Genomic DNA, 16249 nt, shown 5'->3' on the forward strand with positions numbered 1-16249 from the left:
ATCTATGTTCATCAGGGATATTAGCCTGTAGTTTTCCTTGTGAATGATGTCTTTGCCCGATTTTGGTGTGAAGGTTATTCTTGCTTCATAAAATGAATTTGGGAGATTTCCATCTTTTTCTGTGTTTCAGAATAGTTTGAGTAGGATTGGTGTCAGTTCCCTGGTAGAATTCTCTGGTGAAACTGGGCCAGGACATTTTTATTGGTAGTTTTTTTTTTTTTTTTAAATGACTTTTTCAATTTCTCTTTTGTTATGGACCTGTTTAACTTTTCCACCTCAGTCTGTGCTAGTTTGGGTAAGTAGTGTGTTTCTAGAAAAAATGTCCATTTTTTCTAGATTTTCAAATTTGTTGGAGTACAGTTCTTCATAACCCAAAAAAACCCACTGCCATTGTGTGGGGTCTGACTCATAATGACCCCTCCTTGGGTTTCCGAGGTGGTATCACTATAGAAGTAATGATTGCCCAACTTTACTTCCTAGCAGTGGCTGGTGGGTTTTGAACTGCCAGCTTTGTGATTAGCAATCAAATGCCTTAGGCACTATGCCACCAGAGCTCCCATAGTTCTTCATAGTATCCTGATACTATCCTTTTTTATTTCAGTTGGTTCTGTTGCGTGTCTCCCATTTTGTTTCTCATTCCTGTTATTTGTATTCTCTACCTCTTTTCCTTTGCTAATTTTGCCATTAATTTGTCAATTTTATTAATCCTTTCAAAAAACCAATGTCTAGTCTTTTTTTTTTTAAATTGTTTTTTTATTTTCTGTTTTGTTGATTTATGCTCAAATTTTATTATTTCATTTCTTCTGGTGACAGTAGGCTTTTCTTTCTGTTCTTCTAATTGTTGGAGATGTTGGTTTAAAGTGTTGATTTTGGCTCTTTCTTTTTTGATGTATGCATTTATTGTTATAAATTGGCCTCTGATCACTGCTTTTACTGTGTCCCAAAGATTTTGGTATATTGTGTTGTGTTTTCATTCATTCTCTTTTGATTCAAGGAATTTTTTAATTTCATTGTTTATTTCCTGTATTACCCAGTCTTTCTTAAGGAGAGTGTTGTTCATGTAGTATGTATTTACTGTTTTTCCATTTATCTTCCTATATTGATTTCTAATTTCCTAGCATTATGATCTGAGAAGATGCTTTGCAGTATTGCAATGTTTTTAAATTTCTTAAGTCTTCCTTTATGGCCTAACATGGAGCATACTCCATGTGCACTGGAAAAGAATCTATATTGTACTAGTGTAAAATGCTCCGTAGATATCTATAATGTAAGTTGGTGGACTGTATTTTTTAGCTCTTCTGCATCTTTGCTGAGTTTCTTTCCAGTTCTGTCTTTCATTGAAAGTGGTGTATTAAAGTCTCCTACTTTGACTGTGGAGTCATCTGTTTGCCTTTTCAATTCTGTTAAAATCTGATTTATGTATTTTGGGGCTCTTTCATTGGGTCCATAGATATTTATTATGGTTATATCTTCTTGTTCGATTGATCCAGTAATCATTATATAATGTCCTTCCTTGTCTCTTATGGTGGTTGTTGTCTTAAAATCAGTTTGGTCAGAAATTATTATTGCCACTCCTGCTCTTTTGTGGTTGCTATTTGCTTGGTATATCTTTTTCAACCTTTGATTTTTAGTCTGTTTTTGTCTTTCTCTCTAAGGTGTGTCTCTTGTACACAGAATATTGATGGGTTATGTTTTCTTATTTAGTCTGAAACTCTTCATCTCTTGAGTGGTGCATTTAATCCATTGACATTCGGTGTAGTTATCGACAAGTATGAATTGGTTGCTGTCATTTTGTTATGTGTTTTTTCATGGTATTCCTGGTTTCTTTGTTCCATATAATTTTCTGTGCTGGGCTCATTTTGTTTATGAATTGTGTTATCATTTCCTTTGTTGCTATTGTTTTAGTATTTGCTAAATATTTGTGTTTGTCCTTTTTTATTTATAATTTTCTCTCTGAGTTAAGAGCTTTCCATTCTATCTTGTAACTCTCTTGACTTCCTCACCATTTAGAAGTTATTTTTTCCCTCTTTTTGGTTTGTAGTTGTCTTCATTTGCCAATTGATGTCTCTAGTTCCCTGTTTATAATCTTGTAAGCTTATTTTACTTTGGATACTTTCATAGCTTTGTTGGGTTCTGGGGTGTGTCATCTTGTGTATTAATGGTCGGTTGTTGTTTGCTATTATTGATTCTCTGTTCAAAGGACTCCCTTTAATGTCTCTTGTAAGGTTGGTCTGGTTTTAACAAATTCCCTTAATTTCTGCTTATCTGCAAATCTAATTTCACCTTCATGTTTGTGGGGCAGTTTTGCTGGATATATAATTCTTGGTTGGAAATTTTTCTCTTTCAGGGTTTTATATATACCATCCCATTGCCTTCTCGCTTGCATGGTTTCTGCTGAGAAATCAGAACTTATTCTTATTGGTGGTCCTTTGTAGATAAGTTTTCATTTTGCTGTGCTGCTTTCAGGATTCTTTCTTTGTCTTTGGTTTTGGTGAGTTTGATGATGATGTGTCTTGGTGATTTTCTTTTGGGTTCTTCCCTGTTTGGGATTCATTGGACTTCTTGAATGCATATATTTTCATCTTTCATCATATCAGGGAAGTTCTCTTCTAACAAATCATGGAGAATTTTCTTGGTGGTTTTCTTTTTCTTTTCCTGTTCTGGAATTGCATTTACATGTAGGCTATTTCTTTTGATGATATCCCACATGAACCTTAAGCTTTCTTCATTTTGTTTAGATCTTTTTTTCTGATTGATCCTTTTCCAAAGAAGTATTCAGGTATTTATCTTCAATATCATTAATTCTGTCTTCCCTTGATTCAGTTCTACTCCTTTGCCCTTTCAATATGTGATGTATTTCTGAATATTTAGTATTAATCTTCTGGATTTCTATCTGTAGATTTTGTATCATTTCTCATTTATTTTATCATTTTGTTATTGTATTTTCTTCTGAAATTGTTCTAGGATTTTGTCTGGGTTGTCCTTAATTTTGTTAGTGTTTTCCTTGATCTGTCTCTCAATCCTTTGAAGATACTTAAGTATAATTCTTTTGAATTCCTTATTAGGTAGTCCCAGTGCTGTTGCTTCCTCACAGATGTGTTCTGGGTTTGTATCCTGCTCCCTTGTTTCTACCACTTTATCTTGCTTCTTTGTGTGGACAGTCATAGTCTGTTGTCTCTGAGACGTTGTGACGTTATTGTATTTAGATCTCCGTTAACTGTTTGTGAAAAGCAGTTAAGGGCCAGTCAGGCTCTTCTTGGTGGTTGTTTATTGTTGGCCAGTTGGTGGAGAAGGAAGTAGTAGTGGCTCTCAGTAAGTGGAACTGCAGGAGGTATGGATGTAGTTGTGTCGTATGGGCACTGTTGCTGTCTCCCACTTAGTTTGACAAAAAACAACAATCACAAAACTATTGAAAAAGTAAAAGGAAGTAGACAAAACACACACCTCATAAACACACAGGAATAATCTCCAAAAAAAGAGAGGAAAAAAAAAAACCTTGCATTATCTGGGGAGGGCACAATAAGAGAAATGAGGTAGAGTAGGAGAATAAGGAAGAAAAAAATGGGAAAAATGCAGAAAGAAAAACAAGGAATAGGGTTAACCACAAGAAATTAAAAAATAGGAACCAGGAACAGGGAAGAGAGAAAGAGCTGAAAAGTAGAACCTGTGAAGGGAACAATAAAGAATAATGATAAAAAGTACATAATAATAATAATAATTTTAAAACAGACACAAACAAACTAAACAAAAAGGAAAAAGAAATTTGGGCAGAGTAAGGCAGGTCATCCAGGCTCTATTGGAGCACACAGACTGGGATGGAATTCCTCCTGGCCCAGAAGGTGGGTGGGAGTGAGGGATGGCCACATTTCCATTCATCAAGAGGGTGTGGGATGTAAGAGTAACAAGGGAAATATCACACCTTTCTAGTTGTTCCTGTCCGGAATGTCCTTGAGGTCCCTGACAAGTGGAGCATATTCTCAGGTCTGTGGAATCTGAGAGAATGCTATTGCTTTAAATATCCAAAACGGTGGAACTGCTTGTAAACATTCAAAATGGCTGTGCCCTCTGGACAGCCAAAAGTCCACATCTCGGCCTGTATCCCTCTTCACGGCTTCCCCTTTTATTCACTAGCCACCAGTAGAGTCCTCTGTGCAGCCCCTGGCTAGCAGGGCCAATTTTTAGATTAATTCTTAGGTCTTAACACCACTTGGCAATATCCAAGCCGTCTGTGCTGTCAGAATTGCTGAGAGACCGCAGCTCTGTATATCTACTTTTTCAGTGTTTCCATGCAGGTTCTTCTACTAGTTAGAGTTTAGTCCACTTCTGTATCCTTCCTTTCAAAGCTCAGGGCTCCTGGATTATCTTCTGTAACTGTGTTAATTGGTTCACCTTTTCTTTGTTGGAGAGGGTCCGTGTAGTTTTTCTGTGTTTTCCACTATCTTGCCTGAACTCCTAGAAAATTTTTTTTTTAAAGATAAATGTATTATGAGTTTATACAAATCAGATTCAGCACATTAAGGTCTTTATTTAACCTTGTTATTTTTTTCATCTGTATTTTTTTCTCTCATCATCTTTCCTTCTCCCATAACTAATCCTAGTTCTATCAACAGTGTCACCCATAATATGATTTCTAAAATGAGTTAAGAATTTTTGGTAGTTCATATTGCCATTGGGGTAGGGATATCCCACAATGGTACTTTTGAATTACTATATTTTAAAAGCAGTTTCAATAGTTCTTTTCTGTATGGTTATGCCAACAAGTGGATGAGTATATAGTCAAGTACATGTGCTACGTTTTATTCTCAGATTTTAGAAATTCCTGTTAAACAACCTTTATTTATTTATTTTTTAAAAATAATTACTATATTTTCATGGTTCTGAAATCAAATCTACAAAGGAGGTTGTTTCATAGAAGGCTGTTGCTTGAACATTTTCTCTTAGAAAGATCAGCACGAGGCCGGTCCCCATGAGGCAGAGGTCAAAGATGTCCCAAATGTCCAAACTACCATGCCACTCCATCATTTCAGACATTAACTCCTCCTCCCAGTAATTTCCCCAGTCTTAGGGTTCTGTATTTGGCTGTAATGCCTCACAGAACTCACAGACACCCAAGGGTTCGTCTCATGTAGTAGTGGTGGAGGTTGGCAGGCTGGTGAGTCCTGGGTCCGTGAGTAGGTCTGGCAGATCCTCCCAACTCTCAGGGTTTGATGAACCTTGATCAGCAGATCAGACGGCGGCTGCTGTCCCAAATCCAGGGGTGAGGTGAGGATGATCAAGACACAAAGCCAGAGCAAGAGGAGAGGGAATCTTCCCTGGAGATTCGTAGGTATACCCCCCAGGGAAGCTAAAGGTGATGATTTGAATTACACCCTCCAGCAAGGCAGGACTCAAGATACATTCCACCTGTGTTGCCCCAACAGAAATAACCTAAATCCCATCACAGAGTCGGCTGCCAGTCATTATAGGGAAGGACTACTACCAGCTGCCCAGCCAAGTTGATACCTGACCTTAACTACCACAGCACCCCAAACAGGCATGGATAATGGGATTTACAAAACATCACAGAATGGAGGACAATGGCTAGAAGGGCCAGATCAAGCAATTCACTGCAGCTGTCATTTCTGTCTTCCATTTTTATTCCTTCTTTCTTTCTAGACGTAACTTTAAAACAATTTATAATTCATTCTTTTGTTTTGTAAATACAGTCTTTTCTGAATATTGATTTTTTTTGTTTTTTGTTTTTTTACCCTGCATGGTGGAGGGTATTACTTTTATCATTGAAAGCTAAGGACTTTGGGTTCATAAGGCTTTTTCTTAGAAATGTGATTATGTGGCATGTGACCCTGATTAAAACTATGATTTTTTTAAGTACTTCAAAGTGGATATTCAGCCCTCCCCAGACTCAGATGCAGTGATAGTGAAGGGGAGTAGCAGAGCACATGATTTCAAGGGGTTAGTATTTGTGCTTCAGAATCTTCTAGGCAGGGAGACTGTTCAGCCCTACCCCTAAGATTAAATTTAAGTCAGTCTCTAGTGGTTGAGGCCTGGACATCAGTATTCTTTTAAACCTCTCCAGATGGTTCTAAAGTGCAGTAAGGATTGAAGAGTACTGATTAAAAGAAGACCTAAGTAAGGTATATCTAAGATTCCCTGAATGTCACAAACAGTTAAATACTTGGGTAGTCACCCAAAGCTTGGCAGTTCAGATCCACCAGAGGTACCTTGGAAGAAAGACACTGTGATCTGCTTCTAAAGGTCACAGCCATTGAAAGCCCTGTGGAGCCCAGTTCTCTGACGCACACAGAGCTTCCATGAGTCAGAATCTACTCAACAGCAACAGGGTTTTTAAAAATAATTTTATTTGGAATCTTGATGGTTGTTGTCTCCCAGACTCATTTGTTTTTCCTCAACTCTGCATCTTTTTCAGATCTACCTTTGTGTCACCTATTTTGATATTTCTCAAATTAACTGCTTGTTTATTTTCTAACAAGCTCACTCATATTTTTCCTCTAAGCAGTTTTTACTAAAACCTTTTTTGATAGCTTCTTTCAATTTCTTGTCTTTTCTTTCCTTCTCATGAATTGGGGATGGTGGGGTTGAGTAAGAGACCTCAAGTACTTGGGAGAACCTGGTAGAGGCAGCATGTCCACTGGGAAAATTTTAGCTTCTTGCCACGTAATAAGTGACCCTAAGAAGTAAGCAGTGGAGCCCAATGTCAGGTGCTTTAAGGAGGCCAAATAGTGTATATTGTCAAATTATTGAAATAATCTACCTTCAAACAGTTCTAACACTGGTATCATATTGAATTCCTATAAAATCCCTTGTAATTTCAGAGTTGAAAATAATTCTTGTGAGAAGGAATGAAGATTATATTCTCAGTAGGTTTGTGGAAAGAATCTTAACCAGGTGATTGATGTTGTTGTTGTTATGTGCCATTGAGTCAGACCTGACTCATAGCAGTCCCTCCTTGAGTTTCTGAGGCAGTATCACTATGGAACTAGATTGCCCAACCTTCCTTCTGAGGAGTGGCTGGTGGGTTTGAACCACCAGCCTATAGGTGATTGATTGATTGATGTAAAAGATAGAAGGTATGAGCAATTTTTGACCTTCCTGCTAACTGGAAAGTTTTAATTTGGTTAATTACAAGTGGAATGATGAGTATTTCCTCAATTATTTTATTTCTTACTTATTGAGGGTTGAGATTAAGGATTAATAGATCAGTGAGACTGCATGAGCTCCAAACCAGCATTATTCAGTGAGCGTATTTGCATGACTGAATCATTAAATGCTAAGCAGAAAAATTCAGATGATTAGATGGTAGTGAACTGCCTTCATTTTGCACTTTTTTTGGTTGGATTTGTTACAGCCATCAGCATTCTTTCTGGACCCCTCTCAAACCATACCAAATGGGGGACTGTGTAATAAGCAACAGTGACTCCCAGAGATAATTATCAGCTTTAGGAAAGTATAGGACTGAAGGAATTACCACTGGGCTTCTCATGGATGAACCAAGGTTGCATTATCCTGATCTGGGCTGCTCTCTGCCACACCTAGGCTGGGGCTGCCCATGTGTACAGGTTGGCATTCTTGTTTTATGTATAAACTTACATATTTTTGTCTCAGTAAACACTGAACAGTCTGTTTTATGACCCACTGTTTTAGCGGGGAGCTATTCCATAATCTTTTCATGCCTCTGAGATGAATCATTGAGAGTGCTGGAAAAGTAACAGTGCGTCTTTGTGGTCTCCAGAAACGATCATCTTACTTTTATTTCTTTAACTTCCCATACCTCTGTATGTTGTTGTTGTTGTTGTTGTTATAGTAGGTGAAAATTTCCTTGATAGTATTAGAGGGAAGCTCTTGGTGAAGCCTGTCATTGTGTGTGTGTATATGTGTGTGTACAGCAATACAAGGATGTTATTTAATGTCTACCCATTTGAGGGCAGAAGCTATCTTTTTGTAAATGCCCTAATTGGGCATAAGGTGATTAGGAAGAAAATGTATGTTAATTTAATTTAGTTTTTCTTTTTTGGATTTTCCCTCCCTTCTGTGCATGAATTTCTCTTTTCAAACTAAACAGCTATCAAAAGCAAACCTGTCTGTTTCATCTGTGTTAATAAGAAGGGATTGCTTAAAAGGAAAAGCTTATTCCAGAGTTGAGTTCTTGATAGATTTCCAAACGTTTGCCATTTAGTCTCTTTAGAAATCTGTAGAGGAAATGATGTCAAGGGCGTTTGTATTTATATTTGGTGACTTGGATTTTCAGTAACTGCTTAGTTTGTTTTTATGGGAGAGGCAGGGTACCTTACAAAAGGATTACTAGAGGGAGGAAGTTGGTTTGGTGTGGGGTGGCCATTTGGCAGGGAGAAGCATATGAGCAAGGGAAGGAGAACTCCTTTGCTGGTTGTGTACTGTGGCTCAAAAGCATTGTTCTGTTGTTGCTTTGCCTTTAGTCTTGGTAAAGAAAATTGCTTTCCCTATGTCTTATTCAGGAAGTAAGCCCCAGTGCTTCCCAACTCAATAAACTAAACTCACTGCCATTGAGTCAGGTCTGACTCATACCGACCCCTCCTTGGGTTTCTGAGGCACTCTCACTATGGAAGTAGATTGCCCCGTCTTCCTTCCGAGGAGTGGCTGATGAGTTTGAACCGCCAGCCTTCTGGTTAGCAGTCAAATGCCTTAGGCACTATGTCACCAGAGCTCCTTCCCAACTCAATAGTACAGAATTTTAAATTTTGCCTTTTAGAATTGTTAGTTGCTGTCTGGTTGGCTCCAACTCATGGTGACCCATGTACAACAGAACAAAATGCTGCCTGGTACTGTGCCATCTTCACAACCATTGATATACTCAAGTTTGTTGTGGCTGCTGTTTATTTTGAGTGTCTTCCAATCTGGAGGGCTCATCTTCCAGCACTATGTCAGACGATATTCTCTTGAGATCCATAGGATTTTCGTTGGCTACTTTTGGAAATAGATCACCAAGCTTTTCTTCATCCCTTGTCTTAGTCTGGTAACTCTCCTGAAATCTCTCTCCCTTGCATGACCCTGTTGGTATTTGAAATACTGGTGGCATAGCTTCCAGCATTGTAGCAATAAGCAGGCCACCACAGTATGGCAAACTAGTAGCTAGGGTGGTGGCCTTGGGGAATAGATGATTATAAATATTTCTTCAAAACCAGCACCTGAAATGCATGACTGATAGAGATCAACTGATGGCATTATATTTTTGCTTAACTTGTGCCATGTTTAATTTTTGACTCTAGACTAGTTGAACCATAAATGTAGTACTCCTGTTTATGTACCAGTTTCTAGATGATAGAGGCATATTGAATGAGCTCTCCTCCCTTGAGACCAAGAGCCTGAGGACCAACCAAGTCTGGTTCCTTTTTAATACTTGAATAGAAATGCTGGTGTTACAGTGGTTAAAGGGCTTGGGAACTAACCAAAAGGTGTGCAGTTTGAACCACCAGCTGCTCTATGGGAGAAAAATGTGGCAGTCTGCTTCCATAGGGTTTACAGCCTTGGAAACCCTGTGGGGTAGTTTAACTCTGTCTGTAAGGTTGCTGTGAGTCAGAAGTAGGACTGTTCTTCTAGATCTATGACTGTGTGGAGCTTGGGTCAGTAAAGATTAGAGGGTTCTCCCTTCTGATCTGCGTTTGTGCCAGTGTATCAGTTTATAAAGGCTCTTAGGGCAGAAGGAAGTGGCAAGTGTGTTTCTTTGAACAAACCATCTTAACTTTCCTTGAAGAAGACCCTGTGTGGCTTAAGCACTTGGCTGCTAATCAAAATGTTGGCAGATAGAGTCTATGCAGAAGCGTGTTGTAAGAAAGATCTGGGTATCTCCTTCTGAAAAAGCAGCTTGAAGACTGTGGAGCAAACTTAGGGTTGCCATGAGTTGGAGTTGACTGGGTGGCAACTGGTTTAATTTTCCTTTGGAATAGGTTGTTGACAGTGCAGAGGAAATGAGCAGGTTGCAAGCTGGTGTGTACATGTGCAGGCAAAGTCCTTGTAACTGTTTTACTACAATCTTTTTTATTCATCTTTAGCCAAGGCTTATTTGGTCATTTGCCAAATGGATTTTAAGGCATTGGTAGTAATGTTTATTGAGCATCCACACTGTATCAACTACAATGTACTAAAGATTTGTTGTCTTTGAATTTATATTTTAGCTTAAGATTAAAAGTTTTATCTGTTGGTCTTAAACAGTAAAATATTTCTATTTTTCTTTTAGGCTAATGATGACTCTAGCACTTTGTCATAATGCTTTTTTAGCATGCTAATAAAAGTAAAGTTTTATTAAGAAAAAATGGTATGATTTGTAATTTTAATTAAGGTTTTTTTTGTTTCTCTCCTCTTTTAGGAAGGCACTAAAGTAATTCAGCCTATATTTTTGGGAAAAATTATTAATTATTTTGAAAATTACAATCCTACTGATTCGGCGGCTTTGCACACAGCATACGTCTATGCCACAGTGCTGACTATATGCACACTCATTTTGGCCATACTGCACCACTTATACTTTTATCATGTTCAGTGTGCTGGAATGAGGTTAAGAGTAGCCATGTGCCATATGATTTATCAGAAGGTAAGAGACATTCAGTATCAAAATGTGTACCTCACTTTGGAGCATCAGAAGCAATACTCTATCTAACGTATAAACGAATTTTTTTCTGAGTTCAGGACTTCCTTTGATGATAAGGCAAAAATAATAAATTTAAAATGAAATCTAAAGAAAAAGTAAATGTCAAATTAATTTCAGTGTTCTTATGTCTAAATCTCAATAGTTGTATTTATGGAAGTTTGGTGTTCATTTAAAGTTTCATATATATTAAAGTTTTATTTAAAAGTAAACTTAAGTGCAATGGAATCTGTAGAATTAAATCTGGGAGAAATGAATACATCTGAGAAGGGGATTTATTCATTTATTTTTGGGAATCAAAGGGAATATTTATTTAAAATAAGTAAAGAAATTACACAACTTATAAACTTCTGTTTAATTAATGAACTGGGTGATCATTGAGTAGAACTAATTTGTTAACTAATGAAGAATATAAGTGGAGTCTATGGCAAATACAGACTGTCACCGAAAATGTTAGTTATGGTTGTATTATAATGTATTTAAGAAAATAGTTAGATATTTGGGATAAAACTTTAAATTTTAGATTGTTTTTATTGTTTAGTAATTTTGGAGAGAACTTAGGGTTTATTTTATGTTACTTTTCATTAAAGTAACCTCTTATGTTTCGTTTTCCTTTACTGTGAATTATAGCACTTTTAATAAGACAGGATTTGATGTGCTTTGTGTCTTTTTTTTTAAATTGAGAAATACCATGAAATTATCCCAGAGTACATAACCCTAGTCTGAACGTTTATATTGAGAAACAAAACAAAACAAAACAAAAAACTCACTGCCATCAAGTTAAAACTCCATTGGGTTTCTGAGGCTATAAATCTCTACAGAAGTAGATCACCCCATCTTCCTTCCACGGAGCAGCTGGTAGGTTTGAATCACTGGCCTTCTGGTCAGCAGCCAGATACCTTATCCACTACACCACCAAACCAAAACCAAACGCTCTGCTGTTGAGTTGGATCTGACTCATAGGGACTCCTCCTTGTGTTTCTGCGGCAGTATCACTATGGAAGTAGATTGGACAGTCTTCCTTCTGAGGAGTGGAGTGATTGGTGGGTTTGAACTGCCCTCCTTCTGGTTAGCAGTCAAATGTCTTAGGCACTTTTATATAAGGAATAAGAATTTTAGATGTCTTTACAAAGGAGTTGCCACCAAGATGCCAGTGTCAAGAGCTGAAGAAGTCTTTATAAACTTGGTCCTGGATGTCTTTTTACACTGGCTGTTTGCCCCCACCTCCCTTTAAAAAACAAAACAAAACAAAAAAACCCTGATTTAACATAAAACCAAACAAATTAAAGTGTTACTTCCTTTTTTTTAATTTGCTTGTTATCTAGCGCTTCTGTTTATTGCAGATACTTTGCTCAGCAAAATACAAGATGTCCTTTCCGTGCCTTCCTTTGGGCAAGGTCTTGCTTGTGATTCTGTTAATCTTGGAGGCCTAGCATCTTACTCTCTATGTAAGCTAAAACATGTGAGTAGTTTCCTCATGGAAATGGTAGCAATGAGTGCTTGTTCTACTCAAGGGGTTATTGTATAGATAGAAGGAAAACACTTCTAAAACAATGATATGCTAGTTAAGTGAACGGTGTTTTCCTCTTTCTTCTCCTCTTCATCATTATCATCATCTTTCATATTCTATTGCATTCCCTTTTCTTGTTTAAAGGAGACTTGGTGGCTCAGTGGTTAGACTGTCAGCTGCTAACTGAAAGGTCAGCGGTTCAAACCCCCCAGCTGTTCTGTGGGAGAACGATATGAAAGTCTGCTTCCATAAAGATGACAGCATTGGAAACCCTATGGGGCAGTTTTGCGCTGCCATCTAGGGTTGTTATGAGTCAAAACTGACTCGACTGCATTGGGTTTTTTATTTGTTTGTTTGTTTCCTACTGTTTAGGTGAAGAGCACTGAGATTTCTGTATGAGTTGGCTAGATTTTCGTTTTGTCAGATTATGTCTAGTTCCAATAAACAAACATTTCACTAGAATTCCTTTGTTAAGCCTTGAACACTAAATCAGATTTGAAGAGATGGTTCAGTCAAAGCTGTTTGCACAGATGAATTGTTCACCTGTTTTTCTTCCTCTCTGCACTAATGCTTTGGAAAAGTAGCCTTTGGGAAATGTGATCTAACCTGGCACATTTACTTACCCGAATGTAAACATCTCCCAAAGGTATTAATTTGCTGGATTGATTAACCTAAAAAGAATTGTCCCTTTAAGAAGTCAAGAATTGCTTGGGTTAAATCATAAACTTAACCTGAAATTCCAGAAACATGGGAAAGACAAATTTCCTCATGTACTGATTGTATCCAGAAATATGCTGAGGTGAAGAAATCAGACACTTCTTTCTCACACATGGTTGATTCCTCAGGGCAAGAGTGGGTACTTCATGGAGCTTTGAAAGGACGCTCTGTGAGCATTTGCCTTTTATGCTCAGACCACACCTCCTAATCTCCAGTCCTGGGAGAAAATCAAGTTGTTTATTATAAATAGAGTGACAGCTAGGCTAACAGTAATAGTTTGTAATATTGGATAATATTGTGGGATGTGCTGTATATTAAAATGACTTGGCATTTATATACCTTTGGTAAGATTACTTGGGGCTTTTGTTCACTGACTTCTCTGTTTAACTTGAGAACTAATGAAGACAACAAGTTTTAGAGAATTATGCCTGTATTTTATTTAGGGAGAAAAATTGCTTATATTGGTCTGTGGTGGCTCTTTGAATCTCTGGGTCTGTTGTTTGGTGCTATTTCTCAGAACTTTTTACAAAATAAAGGGATTGCACAACACAGTGGTTGCCCATTGTGGTAGTTAAGGTTATGTGTCAGCTTAGTTGGGCCTGATTTTGAGTGGCTGGGCAGCTGGTTGTAGTTATTCCCCATGGTGAGACTGGCAATCAGCTCCATGGTGGATTATTGCTGCAAGTAGCTGAGTAGATGGTTTAGGGATATGATCTGCTTCCAGTATATAAGGAGAAGCTTTGGGAATGGTCTGCAGCTTTTTGGTACACTTGGACTCTGGATGTAGCCGGGTTTTCATTTAGCAGCTTGCCATGTTTCCTGCTGATCTTGCGACTGTCTTTGAACTTGAATTAGTGGCCTGCCATTTGTTTGGTAATGTAGGGAATGTGCTGCTTTTTATCTGTCGACCATTGGCTTGTCAGTCTCAGCAGCCAGCAGCTGCCTGAGTGAAGAAACACCTGTAACTCCAGTGGGCTGGAAGCAGGAGGCAGAGCTGAAGCCCAAGGTCGAGGAGATTTCACCCAGCCCCTAGAGCTTGACACTTTGAACTTGGACTTCTAGCTCCAAAACTGTACAAGAATAAACTCCTGTTATTACATAGTGCTGCTCTGACAAGAAATACACCACAGATGGGATGGCCTTAACAAACAGGAGTTTATTCTTAAAATTTGGAGGCTTTAAGTCCAAGTTCAAAGTGCCAGGCTTTAGGGGCTGGGTGAAAGCCCCTCAGCCTTGGGCTTCAGCTCTGCCTCCAGCTTCCGGCCCACTGAAGCTAGAGGCTTTTCTTCACTCAGACAGCTGCTGGTTGCTGAGGCTGCGAAGCCCAAGATTGACAAGTAAAAAGGCACAGTCCTGATGTTATCAAACCACATGGCAGGCCATTAACTCAAGTCCATTTTAAGTCCCAAGGTTGGCAGAGCATAGCAGGCTGCTGAATAATGACACGGTTACATTCAGGGTCCAAGTGTGCCATAAGCTGGAGACCATTCCCAAAGCTGTTTCTTATATACAGGAAGCAGACTACATACCCAGAGGCAACTACTCAGCTGCTCACAGTAGATTCCACCATAGAGTTGATTACCAGTCTCATCATGGTGAGTACTACCACCAGCTGCCTGGCCATTCAGCCAGGCCCAGCCAAGTTGACACAAACTGAACCACTGCAGTTAGTCACCCATTTGTGATATTTTCTGTTAGAGTGGCACAAGAGAACCAAAACACCCACTTAAGAGCAGGATGTGTTCGTTTGATATTAAGAACACGGGTTAATAGATCAACAATGTTTTGAGCATTGTACTTGCTAAATTTAGAAGGTCATCATGGGGCGTATTCCCAACATGATTTACTTTCAGGGCTTTGAACCAGTTCATTCTGGTTTGATCCCCCCTGCTGAAAATTTTCCTTTCCACTCCAGATAAACTGAATCAGAATCTACATTTTAACAAGATCCCCAGGTGAGTCTTACAGATTCCCAGGTGATTGATTCCTTTTGGATATATAAGAATCATCTGGGGACCTTGTTAAAATGTAGATTCTGATTCAGTATATGTATCTGGAGTATATTGGACAATTCTCAGCTAGGGTTGACATGGCATGAACCAGTTTGAAGTCCTGTTTTGGAGTAAGGAAGTAAATGATCAGAATAATTGTTTAGGAAAATTTATCTACTGGTGGCCTACTGTCTACTCAGGAAATGGTAAGGAAATGATAAGGATAATTAATGATCTTACTATTGGAAAGGAGAAGTCAGGGCTATGAGCATGTTACCATTCATTTCTTTATTCATTTTACTCCTTTTGCCCATTTGGTGGAGCATTTAGTTCTTGCGAACTGCTTTTGTTCAACAAATGAGAGTTGTGGGTCCTTGTAAGAACGTAAGAGTCTTATTTCATCCATTATGGGTGACTGATCTAGTAAAATGATGTGCAGAAATAAGTTTTAACTAAATTAGCAAAATGAGTTAGTATGTAGATCTGTTTTTTCTCCAATCCTTTTCTTCTTTTTTTTTGAAATAATTTTAGTTTTACAAGAGTAGTACAGAGAATTTTTGTATATCCATTACCAGCTTCTCCAGATGTTAACATTTTAGATTAACTACAGTATAATTATTGAAGCTAGGAAATTGACATTGATACATACACTCTTGATAAAGCCATAGACCTTATTCAAATTTTTCCAATTGTCCCATGAATGTTCTTTTTTTCTAGCCTGCAATGAATGCTATCCAGCATAGGGTGCCACATTGCATTTATTAGACATGTCTCTTTAATCTGGAATGGTTACTCAGTCTTTTCTGTTCGTTTGTTTCTCCTAACTTCGACAGGGCAATTATTTTTGTTTTTCATAACTTTGACATTTTGGAGGAGTATTTATTGGTCAGTTGTTTTGTAGAATGTCCAGAAAAGGATACCAAGAATGGTTACACAACTTGAAGAATGTAATCATTGTCACTGAATTGTACATGTAGAAATTATTGGTGTGTGTGTGTGTGTGTAAAACAAATAAAATGCAAGACGAGCCTGAACATCATCTTACGGTGTCAGAAAGTAAAGATGTGCTCAAAATAGGATGGAGCTATTTGAACAGAATGTAGGTCTTTTAATGCTTTGTAATGTTCATGATTGCTGGAGAAAGGAAGAATTGAGAGGATCCTGCCTGGGGTACTGGAAGGGGGAAAATCAGTTAGGAAGTCATAGTTCTGATAGGAATCCACAAGCCAGTCAGTCTTGAAACTTGAGCAGTTCTTTAAGCATTGCTGGCTTTTCTTGTTAATATTTTATTCCAAAAAAAATTTGGGAGAAAATTCCCAAATCCCATCATCCTACCTCTCCACATATCCATTTATCCACCCATCCATTCATCTACAAACACATCCATCCATC

General features: G+C 38.1%; 1 protein-coding gene across 1 annotated transcript in view; it reads left to right on the forward strand.

Moving 5' to 3' along the window:
• The window catches only part of ABCC4 (ATP binding cassette subfamily C member 4), a 441806-nt gene that overhangs the window by 105737 nt on the left and 319820 nt on the right, over positions 1 to 16249 (forward strand). The window contains exon 4 of the mRNA XM_007944012.1: positions 10361 to 10585. Within this exon, the coding sequence (XP_007942203.1) occupies positions 10361 to 10585 (225 nt within the window). The remainder of the gene's footprint in view (positions 1 to 10360; positions 10586 to 16249) is intronic.

The sequence above is a fragment of the Orycteropus afer genome, unplaced genomic scaffold, assembly GCF_000298275.1.
Source record: "Orycteropus afer afer isolate SDZICR_OR568_19922 unplaced genomic scaffold, OryAfe1.0 scaffold00117, whole genome shotgun sequence".
In the NCBI taxonomy this organism is placed as follows: domain Eukaryota; kingdom Metazoa; phylum Chordata; class Mammalia; order Tubulidentata; family Orycteropodidae; genus Orycteropus; species Orycteropus afer.